The sequence below is a fragment of the Natator depressus genome, chromosome 21, assembly GCF_965152275.1.
Source record: "Natator depressus isolate rNatDep1 chromosome 21, rNatDep2.hap1, whole genome shotgun sequence".
NCBI lineage: Eukaryota > Metazoa > Chordata > Testudines > Cheloniidae > Natator > Natator depressus.
The window spans coordinates 5,031,654-5,049,401 of record NC_134254.1 but is presented as its reverse complement, the minus strand read 5'-3'; the positions used below and the strand labels follow the sequence as shown (position 1 = coordinate 5,049,401).

At 45.9% G+C, this 17,748-nt stretch overlaps 1 protein-coding gene and 1 long non-coding RNA gene across 2 annotated transcripts in view; one reads left to right on the top strand and one right to left on the bottom strand.

The window, feature by feature from the left end:
* LOC141975653 (uncharacterized) overlaps positions 1 to 17,748 on the bottom strand; it is a 75,611-nt gene that overhangs the window by 6,429 nt on the left and 51,434 nt on the right. The gene's annotated exons all lie outside the window — the stretch shown is intronic.
* CR1 (complement C3b/C4b receptor 1 (Knops blood group)) overlaps positions 7,816 to 17,748 on the top strand; it is a 52,394-nt gene continuing 42,461 nt past the window's right edge. Inside the window, exons 1-7 of the mRNA XM_074936299.1 lie at positions 7,816 to 7,865; positions 8,102 to 8,198; positions 9,495 to 9,580; positions 12,494 to 12,688; positions 14,062 to 14,244; positions 16,484 to 16,666; positions 17,248 to 17,430. Coding sequence (XP_074792400.1) covers positions 12,550 to 12,688; positions 14,062 to 14,244; positions 16,484 to 16,666; positions 17,248 to 17,430 — 688 coding nt within the window. The 5' untranslated portion in view covers positions 7,816 to 7,865; positions 8,102 to 8,198; positions 9,495 to 9,580; positions 12,494 to 12,549. The remainder of the gene's footprint in view (positions 7,866 to 8,101; positions 8,199 to 9,494; positions 9,581 to 12,493; positions 12,689 to 14,061; positions 14,245 to 16,483; positions 16,667 to 17,247; positions 17,431 to 17,748) is intronic.

Here is a 17,748-nt window from a genome sequence, read left to right as displayed (position 1 = left end):
GTGTGTAAGACTCAAGTGTTCAGAATCCACACGATCAAATTTTTTAAGTTTGTACCGAGAGCCAAAATAAATGATCTCTGTTTCCTTATGAGCACTTTCTGATGAGTAAGCAGTAAAATGGTTATACTTGTGGTTCTGTGCCTAAAGGAAATGTCTTTTATTTTTCTATTTCAGTGGCTGAAAATAAGTTTGGTAGCATTTAAAGCAAGCTTATTACATTCAGGAAATAATTCTCTGCCGTGAGAAGGTATTCATAACCAAATGCTGTTTTGTCACTATCACTGAAAACATAAATTTGTATTTATATAAGTTGTACAGAATTTTACTTGGCAATCTGCATATTTATGAAATGAAAAAACTGGAATTTCTATGTTGTACTTAAGTCTTTTCGCTGAATAAAAGGAATACTGTACAAAGATGACAGCATCCTGATTATTTTTTCCCTTGTGCATTAAAATAGAAACTGTCTTAATAGCGATGTAAAAATGTGTTTGAAATCTACCCCTCTACTATGATCTGGTCGCTGCTTTCTAGAGCAGATGAAACCAGTACTACTTTTTGCACGCATGCTCCCTCCTTCCCTCCCCCCCCCCCAACACACACAAAAATCCATGATTTCCTAGGGCATGGATCTTTCTAGCAAGGGGTAGCACTTTGTCAGCCTTGTAACAATGCACTGCCAGGAAACTACAGGGTGTATACCTTCTGTGGGATCACTTGTGCAGTAAGATACTATCCAAACTGAATAAGAGCATGATAGTGTTACCCACACACCTCCTGGGTGTGGTGTTCTGTCCCATTTAGTGGCACCAAGACCACTTAGAGAGAGACATGAGTCTGCTCTACAGCCTTTGCTAACAGCCAGTTGGCTTTCAGCTCATGCGGTAGAGGCTCATGCACTAAGCTCCAGAGGTCCCTGACTGGGGTCTGTCGGTGTTACAATAGGATTAGGATCTATGTGAAAGAAACAGATTTCTGATACTCATTAGAAACTGCAAAGATGTTTAATCTAATGAACCTTTGCCTTTGCTCAGATTACCTGAAGGATGTGTCTGGATTTAGATGTTGTAATTTGCCACTGTTGCTAAGGTCATAGCTACACTGGGGATGTGTCCTGGTTTTCAGTTAGCAGTTCAAATCCCCAGCATAACATCAGGTTTGCCCTATCAAGCCTTGTTTTGCACGAATACAGTTTATGTTTTCAAGCCTGGGTAGGTGTAAGCAGTTTATAGCAGTTTTCCTGTCTATACTATGGCTGAGCACTGATGGAGCTATATTGGTGTCAGACCACTAGTGGCTGAAAGCAGGACAAAGGCTCAGGCCATGTCTACACTACTGGCTAAATGGGCGCTGCTGCAATTGATGCAGCGGTGTCTATTTTAGCAGGTCTGGTGAAGACGCTAAGTCGATGGGAGAATGGTCTCCTGTTGATGTCTGTACTCCATCTCCCTGAGAGGCAGAAGCTTTGTTGACAGGAGAGTGTTTCCATTGACACAGCTTGGTGCAGACACCACTGTAAGTCAACCCAAGTTATGTCAACTTCAGTTACGTAAATTGCATAACTCAGCTTGACTTACAGCCTTAGTGTAGACCAGCTCCCAGTGTACACAAGGCTACCAACGGCGGTAGCATTGGGAAGCTTAGAGTACATAGGCCAGTGGGTGCTTTTGGCATTTTAAACACAATTAATGGTGTTTTCAAAAGAGCCCAAGTGAGTTAAGGAGGAAAAGTCCTATTGAAAGTTGTTGTGAGCTGACTTGAGATGAAAGGGAGTTGATGTGAGTCACATTAGCTGCCTGTCTCTGTTCCGTAGCATAGTGATTCTGCTCATAACTTTCCATACAATGAGGTTATGAAATGGAAATTGTTGAAAAAACACTTTAAGGTGAAGTTGAGGCTTCTCAACTGCAGGAAAATAGTAAATGCTTTTTTCATAAAATGTGTAGAAATGCATCAAATTTGATAAAGGTTAGTGAGGGGCTGGGATGGTGAAGTAAAACAGATTTAAAAATTTTATTAAAGCTAACAAAATTATATAATTGGGAAGAGTGTCTATACATCTGGGTATAGTGCTTAGATTATCCACAAATACAAAGTTTGTTTTTTAAAGTCATATGATACTTAGAGTACACAATCAACAATAACCCAAATTTAGGTGAATAGATTAAACAATATAGTTTAGATATTAGAATCCAAATGCTCGAGTACATCACTCATGAAAAGTTGTACAGAGATTTAGTTGTGAAAAGCAAAATATATCAATGAGTGGTGGTACTCGTTCAGCCTGGCAGTGTTGTGTGCTTAGACTAAAGTTTCTGCAGGCAGTAGATGCTGTATGTGGCTCTCCATCTCTCATCTTGCTGGTCACCCTGCGCTGCAGGTGGGGGTGTGTGTGTGTGTGTGTGTGTGTGTGAGAGAGAGAGAGAGATGAGACCAGTTTTAACGTGAATCTGTGGGAGGTTAAGGTCTAGCTAACCCAGTGCATGCAGTTTTAAATATGAGATAGAAACTTCAACCTTGTGCATGTTACTTGATAATTAACAGAATGGGTTTTCGATACCTGCCTCTTATGCTGACCTTCAGGAAGGAGAGATGCATGAAAGGAAATGCAACTGAAGCCGCAGATAGACAGCATGCTCCTCTTCAGCTGGTTCCACAGCGCCAGTACTAGTGCGGGACTTACGAGCGTCACTTGCAAGTGCCGCATCCCTCTAGTTGCTCATGAACTGCACAATTCTCACTGACTTGCTCATAGATGAGGAAAATCCTCCTAGCTACACTTTTACCTTAGTTTTGTTTTTGTGCCTTTTTTCTGCCCTTTGCATTGTCTCAGCTTCCTGCCCTGTGCCACTGACTCCCTTGACGCCTTTGAGGAGCAGTGGGCGCTGTCCGGGGTCCTCTGCTCCGTGTCCCCATCCGGTTCCCTTCGTCTGACCCTTTGACCACACTCCTGTCCCTGTTGTTCATTAGTTGTCCCCCATAATTATTTGGTTTTCCAGATCCTGTGGACCACCCCCCCTTAGGCTAGAGGGGGATCCTTTAGCAGTGGGCGGGCGGATTCCAATAAGGCTGTTTACAGCCCTTTGGGACATGGGGGTTACTTTTGACCATGCTAAAAGGGTGCTCTGGGAAGGAGGAACAAGCCCTTCTTCTTGGTAAATTCACAGGTAACCACCCTCTTTGTTCTCTTGAACAATGCAATCACAGTAAACGCCTGTGCCCTTGCAACAGCTGAGCAACTTCTCTTTTTGCAGCAATCACAGACAATTCACTCTGCAAAAATCCCCTTCTCTAAACATAGCCCCCATCCAAGAAAGCACCCATACAGAAGTTTAGTGACCCCCTGCTAGCACGGCTGTTCCCTCGAAGTTTCCCAGCTTTTTTCAAAGGTCAGTTGGCAAAGGTAAATGCCACCAGCAGTGGCAGAATTGCCAAGCCCAAGTCTTTGAAAACCTCAACTCAGGCCTCCAAAAACAGACTCTGCTTTTAGAAAGCTGGAGATGATGCTTCTTAAAGTACACTTTTGGGGGTCTGGGTTTTTTGTTTTTGGCCTTTGGGTCACTCGAGCAACTTTCAGTATTTAAATTTTTAATGTCCCTTGTTCGCGTGGGAGCGGGGTGGTGGTGGTGGTGGATGGATTTGAGAACAAACACCCCCTCGTGTGAGACTGGGGATACAGCGGCCCATGAACGGAGGCTTGGACTTGGGGGCCAGGTTTGTCCAAAAGGGAAAAGGTGAAATCCGCGCCCCACAGCAGTAAATGGCAGAGCTCCCCCCCGACCCCTTGGCTTCCTCCCATGGTTTATGGCCCAGGCCCCCATCGGCCCAGGGCAAAACACAAACCCTGCAGCTCGCCCCGAGGCGTGACCCCTCTCGCCCGCCCCGCGGCGAGGCGGGAACCCGCTGCGCACGCGGCTCCTCAGGGGACCAGCGAGTCTCCCCGCGCGGTTCCCCCGGGGGGGGGCAGCGCTTGTTCCTCTCACGCCGCCCGCGGAAAGACCCGCCGCCTCGCCCTGGTCCCTCCCCGGGGGCGGGGGCGGGGGCGGCTGCCGGGCGATATCTCCCGCCGGCCCCGGGGGGCCCCCGCACTCGCTGCTGCCCCGCCGGGCGGGAGGATGCGCCGCGCCTCGCTCCTGCTCCGCCTTCTGGGCGGCCTCGCTGCGCTTCTGGCCGCCGCCGCCCGGGGTGCAGGTGAGGGGCCGATGCTGGAGCCCTGCGCGTCCCTCTGGTCCCCGCTCCCGCTTCTCCACTCCCGTTCCCCAACCCCCCCGGGTCCATTGCTCTCCCTCCCCTTCGCTCTCTGCCCCCGGGCAGGTGCCTGCGGGTGAGCGGAGCCAGCCCTGGGTGTGTTATCACTCGGGGGGGGGCGTGTTTTCGGGACCCCGCCCCGCAACACCAGAAAAAAGGGGGATTTGGTGCCTCTGAAGGTCGGCGCCCACTCTAAGGGGGCCGTGTCAGGGTCTAGAAGGACACGCCGGGGTTCAAGGCCATGTGTTGACAGCAGCTCTCCCCTTGCATTATCCACACCCTCCTGGGGTCTTAAAGTGGGAAGGGTGGTCACAAAACCATCTCCTGTCTCTCTCTCCCCCTGTGTGCTGCTGGGTGACGTTTGGCCCTTAGCTCCCCTTGGGACAGTGGGACTAGGCTGGGCAGAGTCATTGTCACGTGGGCAAGTCCCTTCATCCTTCTGTGCTTTCCTTTTGCTCCTCCGGGAAATGGGTGTAAGTACTCTGCCATAGGCTCAATGAAGTGTTGTCAGGTAAAAGGTGCTGCTCAGATGCTGGTTTGTTCTTTTAGGTCAGCAGACCAAATTCTGAATTCCCTGACTCAAGCGTTAACTCCCCACTCACAACCACAGGGGTCTTGTTTAACTCGGGAGTATGGAATTTCACCCAGTTGTGACTGGCTAACTAGCTAAAGACAGGTTTCAGAGCAGCAGCCGTGTTGGTCTGTATTCGCAAAAAGAAAAGGAGTACTTGTGGCACCTTAGAGACTAACCAATTTATTTGAGCATAAGCTTTTGTGAGCTCACGAAAGCTTATGCTCAAATAAATTGGTTAGTTTCTAAGGTGCCACAAGTACTCCTTTTCTTTTAACTAGCTAAAGAAAGTCATCATTGCAATGGCATTTATCATGACGATGTGGGAAGTGAGACCTCAGGTTAAGCTCTGATGCACTGTATTTTTGAAATAGAAGGCATACTTTATACATGGATAAATATAGTAGGTCGATGAGCACTGTCAAACCACTACCGTTCATTTGCAGAAGTGAAAGATACGTGAAGAATTAAAATATTACATAGTTGTACCCCATTTCCTTTGTTCACTGCATTAAACTATAGGGTTTCTTAGCTACTGAATGAAATTTGATTCGGGAAGAATCCCTTTGTTTTATCAGGATAATGGTTGCTTCACATAGACAGTCAAAACTCTCGGAGGAGACTATCTTCTAAGACTCTTAATAGAGACAGGGAAGGCCAGATGTAATATTTCTTTTTTTATGGGAACTCTTTAGTGTAATCACTTCAACCCTGATCCTGCAACTAGTTAATAATCCTACAGGATTGTGACGACATAAAGTGCTGTTTAAGTGCTCAGTATTATTAAACTTGGCTGGGAGACTGTAGCGGTGATTCTTGGTTCAGGGTAAGGCTTTTATGTCAGTGTTAAACTGTGAGTCTTCATAACTTTTTATTTTGTTGGTTTCCCACCAGTTCTGAAACCAACTGATTTCTAATTTTGCAGATGTCATTGTGGTATTTCAGTGGCCTTCAGGCAGTTAAAATCTGACTGATAAAGGAGTTTGATATCTGCCTTGAATTCAGAAAGCTCAGAAATTTCATTTTTGTAGCTGCAAGCCTTTTATTTTGACGTCCATTTCTTTCCAATAATTGTACCTTGGGTTCTAAATAATGGCCCCTTTTTCTTGCAGTCTGCAGGTAAGCTGTTAATAATTTTAGGGAAGTGGAGAACCTTCAGGGTTGGTGTAAGAACAGCAAAGCAAGCAGTAGCACTTGAGCGCTATTTAAACGGCTTTCCCTGGGCTAAGTAATGTAGCTTTGCACCATTTAGCAGAACGTTGCAAAACTTGATGCAGAAGAGTTCATGAAAAGCATTTAGAAGGCAGTAGTGTGGCCTCCTAACCCAAAAGAAGCAGGAAGACAAAATACACAAGGAGAAATCGCTCATAGCCACAATAATATTTACTGAAGTAATGAAAAACTCCCTCTGTAAGCCGTTTCCTATAACTGAACCTCTCCAAAAAAGCCCACTCTAAACAGCGTTTCCGATAACTGTGGAAAAGAGAAGCAGAGGAGGTTCTATTATGTCTTCTAGCTGCCTCTTCTCTGCTGATCTATCTAATATGGGAAGTGCTCAGGTACTACAGGCACAAATATAAAGCCCTAAGAAAGAAAGAAAACTGATAAGGGAATCTAATTTAAAAGGGAAACTTTAGTAGACTAAAAGACAGAATTAAAGAAAATGTAATAGGACTGGTGTGAGTTTTTAAATCAGGTATTAATTAATAAAAGTATCAAAGTTTGTACGTAGAGAGGAACAGGCACAGATTGGGGCATTTTAACCCCTGTTTAGTAAAGACTTTTTTGTTACTTTTATATAATCTTGGGTTTTTTTTTAAAGTTGGAAAGTGATGTCTCTGAAATATCATCCCTTGTTTTCTGAGTTTGCAGGGTAAGAGGTATTTCTGTGGGAATATATCCAAACATCCATCGAAAGGAATGGAAAGATTTGCAGAAAATCAGTATAACAGGTGCTCCATGTACACAATCAAAACTGTCGGTGGGGAATAGTCACCAACCCCACTAATAGAGACTGGAGAGCTCAGTCTGAATATTCATTTATTTTTAGGAATGCTTTAGTATAAACAGTTACATCCTGCTCCTGCAATTAGCTGTCACGATGCTCAGGGGTCTGCTTGTTTGGGACCGTTGTAGGATTGGGGTCTAACATATACATATTAAACATTAGATGTTTTGTTCTAGCTTACCAGCCTGATTCAGAGGAAGGAGGCAGTGTGGTCTAGTGGAGAAAGCACTAGACGGGGACTCAAGGGATCTGGTTACAATGGGAATTAATTCATATATTTTAAGGCCAGAAGGGATAATTATAATCATTTAGTCTCCAGCTGATAGTACCACTGAACAAGGGCATAATTTATGACATTGGACTAAGGAAATCCAGTGATGAATCTTTATAACCAGATGGAAATGGGGGGGGTGTGTGTGTGTGTTAATCACTCGTGTAACATCTTGAAGAATGTTATAAGGCAGATCCTCAGTTAGTTTTTTGGCCATGTCTACACTAGTGAGCTGACAGCAGCACAGCTGTACTGATGCAGCTGCACCACTGTTAGATTGCTCAGGTAGTCTCTCTATGCCGACGGGAGACAGCGCTCCCTTTGACAGAATAAAACCACCCCAGAGCGCGGTGGTAGGTATGTTGGCGGGACAAGCACATAGCCCTGTGCACCCTACCACTTATGCCAGTGAAATGTATGTCGCTCAGGGGGTGTTTTGCCAGCATACGTGGTAGCGTGGACATCGCCTTTGTAAAACTGTTGTTTTATCTGCCTGCACCTGCCATGTTTGCATTTTATGTACCATCACAGTAGATGTGGCTTTTCTTTCTCATCTGTGTTTCCTTTCTTGCTAGTTGGCTGTGGAGTCCCAACGAGGTTAAGGTTTGCTGAGCTGAGGAATGAGTATAAAAATCAGAATAACTTTTCTGTTGAGGAGACTGCAAAATACACTTGTCGGCCTGGATATAGAAGAGACCCGCAGCTACAACCCGCTATTACATGCCTTGAAAATGGAAGCTGGTCAAAAGCACTCGAGTTCTGTAAAAGTGAATATTTTGTTTCCATTGTTAGAAAAAGGTCTTAAAGGCACTAGGTTGTGTCCACGCTGCAAAAATGTAACGTATCTTTAAATAGTTAATTGTGACTAGTAAAGCTCTCTAGCTGTGCCTATTCTGGGCCCTTCTAAAGGCCATCTTTTTGGGGAGTGTTAAATAGGACAGATCTTGGAGATAATTGTTGAATTGAAAGAGAGCATCCTAATCCTAGCCTTGTTCTCCACCAGAGAAATCGTGTGGTCATCCAGGAGAGCCGGAGAACGGCAGAGTTATTGTAACAGATATCCATTTTGGGTCAACCGTCAACTTCACGTGTGAAGAAGGGTAAGTTTCAGACTGCCTGAGCTGACTACTTGTGCTTCGCTTTCAGCTGTGGAACACAAATGGATATCCTCATATTCTCCCAACTCCTGAAAGCAGTTTACTCTTCCATACTAAAGCAGCCCTCCATCTCCTTGGCTCAATCAATATAATTTTTATATGCGAGGGAAGAGGGATTGGCATAAGTCTTCTTCTTTTCTTCATTCATGCTCTGCCATTGATTGTACAAACTTTAGTTATAATTTGGCCAGCTGAATGCTCTACCTGCAGGTGCTGGCTGAGCACAGATGTCTCCTGTGGAGAGTAGGATCCAAGTGACCAGGGCAAACCTTGGAATCTCTTGGATTTTACCCCTGCTTGGACATGGGAATAGTTCTTCTTCTGAATAATTGGAAATGGCTGCCTTTCCTCAGGGCCATGCAGAGAAGGGGCTCCTTGGCTAACTTCCCATCTATCTCCAAGGACAAACCCAGCTCGGAGAGCCGTCTGAGTTAGAGCTTTGGGGATATGGTGGCAGAAGAGCTGTTGCCTGCCCCCTCCTTTGAAAGATTAAGACTGTGCTTCAGTGGCCTGAAAAGCAGAGGTCTGCAGCTGCAGGATGGGCTGGAACATTTGTAGGGAGTGTCATGTCTGTATTGAAAAAGGAACAATCTCTTCTTGCATAAATTCCCATGTCATGGAAAACAGCCATAGCAGCTGCTGGTGTTGAACTCTAGACCCAGCTCTGCATTGGTTTATTCAACAATATCTGTGCATAAGGACCTGTGTGATGCGGTGGCTTATATCACCTGCATGGGTTACGACTGGCATGACTGATTATCTCAAGCTAGCCAGACCCCAGCTGGGTCTGCCTGGCCCACAAAAACCTATTCACTCCACTGCGAAAAATATAAAACCAAAATGGAGCAGGCACAATAATAACCCCCCAGCAGCCTGCCCAAAAGTGCAGATGTTACTAGTTTGCCTGTGGCTTGTGATTCCATGGCAGGGAATGACCCTGCTGATGTGGCGAGAAGGACTTGAGAGCACAGGAAGGACATTTGGATCCCCTGGCTCAAAGAATGCCACCTCATTGGGCCTACATAGGATTCTGTTCCAGGGTTTAATTCTTTACGGGGCTGGGGAGTTCTGAGTTGGCAAGGAGCCTTTTCTCCTATGATCATCACTCAGTAGTCAGTGGTGTTGGTCCCCACCTGCTGTGGCTGGGGAGAAGAGCTTCCCAAGTAACTGAGCTTCACAAGAGAACTCCTACACCAAAGGACTAGGTAACAACTGATAACTCCCTCTGCCTAACTCCAGGCACCGGTTGATTGGACAGCCTTACAGACGATGTGAGATTTCTGGCAGGCAAGTTGCATGGACTGGTGCTGTTCCCATTTGTGAGCGTAAGTAAATTACAAACGTCTGTCCAGGTGCTTACGTGGGCACTTCTGTCTCTTATCTGCTTGCCTCTTAAATGTTAAAAAACGGGTAGGGAAGCTTTATGATCACCACTTTAGAGAGGGAGAACTGAGAAATGGAGAGATTAAGTGATGTACCCCGGGTGATACAAGGAGGTGGTCAATAACAGAGCCAACATTTTAATCCAGATCTCCAAGTCCCAGGTATCTTAACCGCAAGAGCATCTTGGGTTGATATGTGTGTGTGTGAAGGGGGTTTATCCTAGGAAGAAGTTTCTTGTTTCAAGGTCCTGACCATAAGAACTTAGTTTTTCTTTGACAGCTGAGTAAATGAAAAAGGCACTGAGCTTGGTGTGGCAACGATGTTCTACCAGGATGGTTATTGGCCATTCTGCATGTTTAAATAAAGTAAGAGGTGTGCCTGATAGGTATTTGTATTAATCCCAAATTAGAGAAGAAGCTCATTACCTGCACTTCAAGGCATGCCTGTGCCCTGGTAGTGTGGCCACCAGCTTATTGTGCAGCAGGAAAATCATGCGTTTTTCCATGCTTGATTGGGATGGAACACCTTGATCTTAAAACAGTACATATTGAAGTACCTTCCTCAATAGAGTGTTAGATAAAACTCCTCCAGAAAGCGTGGAGATGCCACGCTTCCTGTATACTCGGCCAGCAGCTCTCAACCTTTTCAGACTACGGTACCCCTTTCAGCAGTCTGATTTGTCTTGCATATCCCCAAGTTACACCTCATTTAAAATCCGCTTGCTTGCAAAATGAGCCATAAAAGTACGCAACACACTGCTACTGAAAAATTGCTTACTTTCTAATTTTTACCACATATAATTATAAAATAAATCAATTGGAATATAAATATTGTACTGACATTTCAGTGTATAGTATATAGAGCAGTATAAACAAGTCACTGTATGACATTTTAGTTTGCACTGACTTTGCTAGTGCTTTTTATGTAGCCTGTTGTAAAACTAGGCAAATATCTAGATGAGTTGATTGATCATAGAATCGTAGGACTGGAAGGGACCTTGAGAGGTCATCTAGTCCAGTCCCCTGCAGTCATGGGAGGACTAAGTATTATCTAGACCAGTGATTCTCAAACTTTTGTACTGATAACCCCTTTCACATCACAAGCCTCTAAGTGCGACCCCCACCTTATAAGTCAAAAACACTTGAAAATATATTTAACACCATTATAAATGGTGGATGCAAAGCGGGGTCTGGGTGGGGGCTGACAGCTCGTGACCCCCCATGTAATAACCTCACGACCCCCTGAGGGGTCCTGACCCCCAGTTTGAGAACCCCTGATCTAGACCATTCCTGACAGGTGTTTGCCTAACCTGCTCTTAAAAGCCTCCAATGATGGAGATTCCACAACCTCCCGAGGCAATTTATTCCAGTGCTTAACCACCCTGACAGTCAGGAAGTTTTTCTTAATGTCTATCCTAAACCTCCCTTGCTGCAGTGTAAGCCCATTGCTTCTTGTCCTGTGCTCAGAGGTTAACGAGAACAATTTTTCTCCATCCTGCTTCTAACAACCTTTTACGTACTGGAAAACTGTTATCACGTCCCCTCTCAGTCTTCTCTTTTCCAGATTACACAAGCCCAATTTTTTCAATCTTCCCGCATAGGTTATGTTTTTTAGACGTTTAGTCATTTTTGTTGCTCTTCTCTGGACTCTCTCCAGTTTGTTCACATCTTTCCTGAAATGTGGCACCCAGAACTGAACACAGTACTCCAGTTGATACCTAATCACCGCAAGGTAGAGCGGAAGAATTACTTCTCTTGTCTTGCTTACAATACTCCTGCTAATACATCCCAGAATGATGTTCGCTTTTTTTTTTTATTTTGCAACAGCGTTACACTGTTGACTCATATTTAGCTTGTGATCCACGATGACCCCCAGATCCCGTTCCGCAGTACTCCTTCCTAGGCAGTCATTGCCCATTTTATATGTGTGCAACTGATTGTTCCTTCCTAAGTAGAGTACTTTGCATTTGTCCTTACTGAATTTCATCCTATTTACTTCAGACCATTTCTCCAGTTTGTCCAGATCATTTTGAATGTTAATCCTATCCTCCAAAGCACTTCCAACCCCTCCCACCATGGTACTGTCCGCAAACTTTATAAATGTACTCTCTATGCCATTATCTAAATCATTGATGAAGATATTGAACAGAACCGGACCCAGAACTGATCCCTGCAGGACCCCACTCATTATGCCCTTCCAGAATGACTGTGAACCACTGATAACTACTCCCCTGGGAATGGTTTTCCAACCAGTTTTGCACCCACCTTATAGTCGCTCCATCTAGGTTGCATTGCCCTAGTTTGTTTAGGAGAAGGTCATGCAAGAGAGTGTCAAATGCTTTACTAAAGTCAAGATATCCCACGTCTACCACTTCCACCCCATCCACAAGGGTTGTTACCGTGTCAAAGAAAGCTATCAATCAGCTTGGTTTGACAGGATTTGTTCGTTACAAATCCATGCTGCTTGTTACTCATCATCTTATTATTTTCTAGATGTTTGCAAATTGACTGCTTAATTATTTGCTCCATTATCCTTCCGGGTACAGAAGTTAAGCTGACTGGTCTGTAATTCCCTGGGTTGTCCTTATTTCCCTTTTTATAGATGGACACTATATTTGCCCTTTTCCAGTCTTACTCATCAGTAAGCTACTACAGTTAGCACTTGTCTTAGTAAGTCAGCTTGGTGATTTACGGAACATCAGTGCCCAATCAAATCCGACATCCCTGGGCCGTTGCCTGTTGGGCTAGTACATTCTAGTGGTTTCATAGCTCACGCACCTAGTTTTCTTTAGCAGATCCAGTAACTGGAGATGCTTCTTTACCAGTATTGATTCTAAATATCTTGTGTCTCTCCAGGTATTCCGTGTCTTCCGCCTCCTGACATCCCCAATGGAAGGCACACTGGGGTGATAATGGAGGACTTCTCTTATGGCTCAGTTGTAACTTACAAATGTGACAATGGTTACCCACTCATTGGAGAGGCCTCTATTCACTGCACAACCAAGGACGGGCTAAACGGAGAGTGGAGTGCGCGTCCCCCTCGGTGTGGAGGTAGGGTTTGTGTAGGTGAAAAACTCCTGCCAGCTCTGCTGTTTCATGTGTAGAAAGTCCAGGTCCAGACAAACCCACAAAGGTGAGACTCCACTAACCTGCACTTAGTGTGCCTGCCCGTGGCAACATCTCCACAAGATTTGCATGATTCATGTTAGACAGAGAGTGAATAGCTCTGGAGCAGGGCTGAAGTTTGAGGTGGAAACTGGTGCATTTGGATGCACCCATAGAGCAGCTCTGTTAGCAGAGCAGTTAGGGTCACAACTGTATAGGAATGCTGTTAAAGGTCTTTAACCCTTGCGGCAAAGGGATGACACTGGTGAATGTTAGGGAGGTGGTGGGTGTAAGTTTCTAGATCGCATGCCCAGGCAGCTCTCCTAGCTGCTCTGCACCCCAAGCAGATGGCTCTAAGAAGTCCTAATCCAGTGACGTGGGTGACCATGTATGGCACTGGGATAATTGTGTTAATTTGTGCAGGTTTCAAGAACTGAGGGACGTATGCTGCATACAGGGGCTGTGGGTGTCTGGGCTGACTGTGTGTGCTGGTTGTGTTGTGTGGGTGGTTGTTCTGATTTGTGTCTGTGGGTGGCGAGGGAGTGGTGTGTGCTGCGGGGAGAGGCTGTTTTGTGAGGGGTTATTGTGTGTGGCGGTTGTGGTGTTGTGTGGGTGGTTTGGAAGAACTGCGGCAGTTGGGCCAAAGAATCTACTTTCTGTGCAATCTCCTTCACACCAATGATCTGTTCCAACAGCAAGGGTTAACTTATTTCTGATATCCCAATGGTCTTGCGCTGTTGGTGTAGCTAGATACGTACCTTACTGTTTTGTTATAGGTAGATAGATAATCTTGGGATATTTGTAAGTTGTGCAGTTTTGTGTTTGAAGGAGTTTGGTAGGCAAGTTGAAAGACGCTGGCTCTTCTAATGCTAACGAAGAGAGGGTACGTTGCTGGGGCCAGCAGCCTCCTGAAGCATCTTGGGCCTGACTGTGCGGATTGCTGAGCTCCCTCGGTGTCTGATGTCAATGGGTGTTAAGGCCCCTTGGTTCTTTTAGGACTGAGCTCCTTGGCTTTACCCTGGGGGTGCTCCCATGACTTGGAGATTGGTGCACAGGACACTCCATGAGGAGAGAACCCTTGCGAAGTAGCTATGAAGGGACTGAAGCTGTTACCAGTGTATCTCCATCTCCTCCTCTCAGGGTGGCCCTCCACATTTCCCACAACAATCTACAGTTTCAAGTAGGAATAATATAGGCTAGTGCAACAAGTTACAGGGAAAATGTTGAAAGTGTAAAAAAGGCTTGAGAGCAGCATAGGCTGCGGAGATGTTTTTCTTCCTCTCTGGCCCTGTGTTTCAGCTAAAGCGTTTCTTTTTCAGAGGTTAGATGCCCAGCCCCACAAATCCAGAATGGAAGAAGAGTATCTGGTGATAGACATGTCTATTTATATAATGACAGTGTTACCTTTGAGTGCGATCCCGGCTACACCATGAAGGGTCACAGTCTGAGTCAGTGCCAAACTGATGACACGTGGGATCCACCTCTGCCAGTCTGTGAGCCAGGCAAGTGTCAAAACTCTGATTTGTTTGTATTCTGCATCTAGAAACAGGTTTCCCGTCTGTCTGATCCGCGAGCACCTCCAACGCTAACCCCGTCTGGATCTGTCCTGCCTGCTGCTCGCCTCAAATCAGGAGACTTTACAGACTGGTTTGAGGGGAGAGGTGGACGGTCCCAGTTGTTAGGAAGAGACGTAGAGGATAAGAAATGAACCAGGTTGGGGGCGGTGCTGGCAGGGCTCCGAGAGCAGTGGGGATGACAGATGAGTAATTTTGTCCCTTCTGTTTTATTGCAAAGCTTGTGCTTTCCCACAATGCATTTGGGGGTCAGGATTCCTCCAACTGCAGCAGCTGCGAGAAGTGACCCAAGTTGGCAAGAGCCATGGGTCTGCTGAGGGGAATTACTGTACCATAAAGGTGAAAGCAGAGCACTTTTATCTTCTTCTGCTCAGGATCCTCATGTCTGTCCCATCTTGAAATGGGAACTGGAAGTGATTTAGAAGATGATATTCAATAACTTCTTGGTCCACCGCAGCTTTTGCGGGTGGTACTTCTGCTTCCTCTGCTGAATTTCACTATTTTTATCAATTATGAGCAGTCCTTCCAGTAACTACACACGCTTTTCACTCTTCCTTTGGAGGTGGAATATGTCCCTCTAGTTCCTGCCTGTGGAATAATCATGAACTCACTTCTGATTTTCCCTCTCACTCTGGTCTTTCAGTCAAGCTCTTTTCTATAATGGGGTGGGGATGAGAGTGTTACAAATGAGTAAAAGATTCAGAAAAGCAATCGGCCGTTAGCTCTTGCAATGTAACACACTAAATAGGGAGCCTAAATTGTCCAATGATTTTTGGTTGCCCAAAATAAGATGCTTAAAGGGGCTTGATTTTAATTCTGGGTGGTGGATGTTTGTAAATTACGGTTGTGATCCTGACTACTCCCTTCTTGGGGAGGCATCACTTCATTGTACGGCGTCTGGAGCTTGGAGCAACCCCCACGCTCAATGTGAAGGTGCGTTTCTGTTCTGTTTGCTGCTTCCCTTTGTCTCGCTCGGTGCGTCAGACACGCAAAAGGATTTAAATAGATACCCCAAGAACTTTGAGACAAGCCACCAATTCAGCAAATTCCACAGCTGGGGACTAAACCTCCAGGGAGACTCACCGGGCCAAAGTCACTGCTGGCAAGAGGAGCTCCTTTAACTTCAGCGGCATTGCATCCACTCGTACCAGTGGTGAATGATTCTGTGAGTGCAGCCGGGTAATGTTCATGCTGAAAGAATTGCTACAGGTGACAAGAGGACGTGAGAATGTAGAAATACTTATGAAATTGAAGTAAAAGACTTGTCAAAGGCAATGGCTCAGTGGGTAAGCTGCCCATTTCATCCCACACGTGCGTTAGAGACTAAAGGGTTTGTTATGCTTTCCCTTTCAGCCACGTGCGTAAGCCCAGAAGTGGAGAATGGAAGAACAAATGGGGTACAGCGTGCCTACAGACCCAGCTCCTGTGAGGGGCCCACAGTTTGGCGTCTACTCCTTGCACAAGCTCCTATCACAGGATTTAAGATGAAAGACAAGCTCACCAGTGCAACAGAATGAATAGCAGGGAATTAAAGCTCCATTTAATTAGACACATGGTGAAATAAATGCTTTTGAAAATATAGGCATTGTATGCGCACTCTGCGCTTGTGCACACAGATATACCCCCCACGAGGAAAATATTGCGGGGGTTGGGGGGGAAAGCATCTGTCTGAATCCCGAGGCACACTTGACATGAATCACAAAAACTGGAAACTAATATCTACGCTTCCGTCACACACACAGAGAGAAACACATAAACCTCTGCCGCCAATCCCTACCCCTCGCTACAAACTCAGTCAACAGAAAAGATTTGCAGTGGGTACTGGAAAGGCCAACAAGCCTGAACTGTTTCAGACCAAGTGCAAGGAGTAGATCCCAAACTGTGTGCCCCTCACAGGAGCTCTCCTGCCAGCCCTGCTCTCTTTGTCACTGAGAGGGAGCCAACTGGGGCCTCTGCTCCCCACAAGAGGAGCAGTATGGAACCCCGTGGTATGTGGTTTTAGGCAGGCTTGCACGATAGTGTTTGCAGCGGAGAGGTTAAAAGCAACACCATAAACTCTCTTCCCATAAACTGGTAGGGAGTCAGTGCAGAGCACAGGCACCAAGGCCCCACTGAACAGCACTTCTTGCCGGGCAGGCTGACGCCTTCTGCACCTTTTCAATTTCAGAGGTTCTCTGCATCGCCCCAGCAATCCAGAATGGAAGAAAAGTAGCTGGACATGGACCTGTCTACAGACCCAGGGACACTGTTAGGTTTGAATGTGATCCTGGCTACACCCTGAACGGCAGCCGTCAGATTCAGTGCCGAGATGAAGGAACCTGGGATCCTCCTGTTCCAGCCTGCACACAGGGTGAGTGTGAATCAAGGTTGACTGCAGGGTAACTGAGATGATCAACATCTGGTAGGGACGTGCCTGGACGCAAAAAAATAAACGTCCTTTGAATCCAGGGATCCCTTTTCAGCTGTGAATGGGGAACATACAAATATCCGCCCACCCTCTAATCTTTTGACTGTGCTCGTCCCTGTGATAGCTGATCCCCTGCATCCTGCCCTGCCCTCCTGACAGGCAGAGATCTGGCAATGGTCTGTCTCACTGAGCATCCTAAAGCTGTGAATGGAAACACAAATCAGCAGAACTCGTCCCGCTCTCCACAAATTATATTTTGGATTCTTAAGGGAGTGAAGGGCGATTTCTAGGGACCGAAAAGTAGCAGACTGGGAAAATCTGAGTTCCGGGGTGAAGGGGAATCGAGGTCGGTGATATTTAATCTTTTTTGGATGTGTTGCATCACCACTGCGATGCAGGGTTTGACACAACACAGGCATCCTGGGCTTTCCCCCCTCCTGGAGACCAGCCTATTTTATGCTCTTCTTGAACAGGGTTCAGATTTTTTTCACTGAAATATTCTTCATACCCTCTCCCCCCGTTAGTGTTGCTGTGTCCCCCACCTCCGGTCATCGTCAAAGGGAAGCACAATGGCAAGCCACTGGCAGTTTTCCCCAGTGGAGCATATGTGAACTACAGCTGTGACCCCGGCTACGCCCTCCGTGGAGAGGCTTCGATCTATTGTACCACATCTGGAACTTGGAGCCACCCTTCTCCTCTATGTGAAGGTGAATGGATTTTCGGTTGGCTTCTTCCTTTTGTCAGTAACCCAACAGGATTGATAGCGAGAGAAAGAATGTTCAGACACACCAGCTAATGCAACAAAATTCACAGCTGGGAATAGGTTTCAGAGTAGCAGCTGTGTTAGTCTGTATCCGCAAAAAGAACAGGAGGACTTGTGGCACCTTAGAGACTAACAAATTTATTTGAGCATAAGCTTTTGTGAGCTACAGCTCACTTCATCGGATGCATTCAGTGGAAAATACAGCGGGGAGATCTATATACATAGAGAACATGAAACAATGGGTGTTACCATACACACTGTA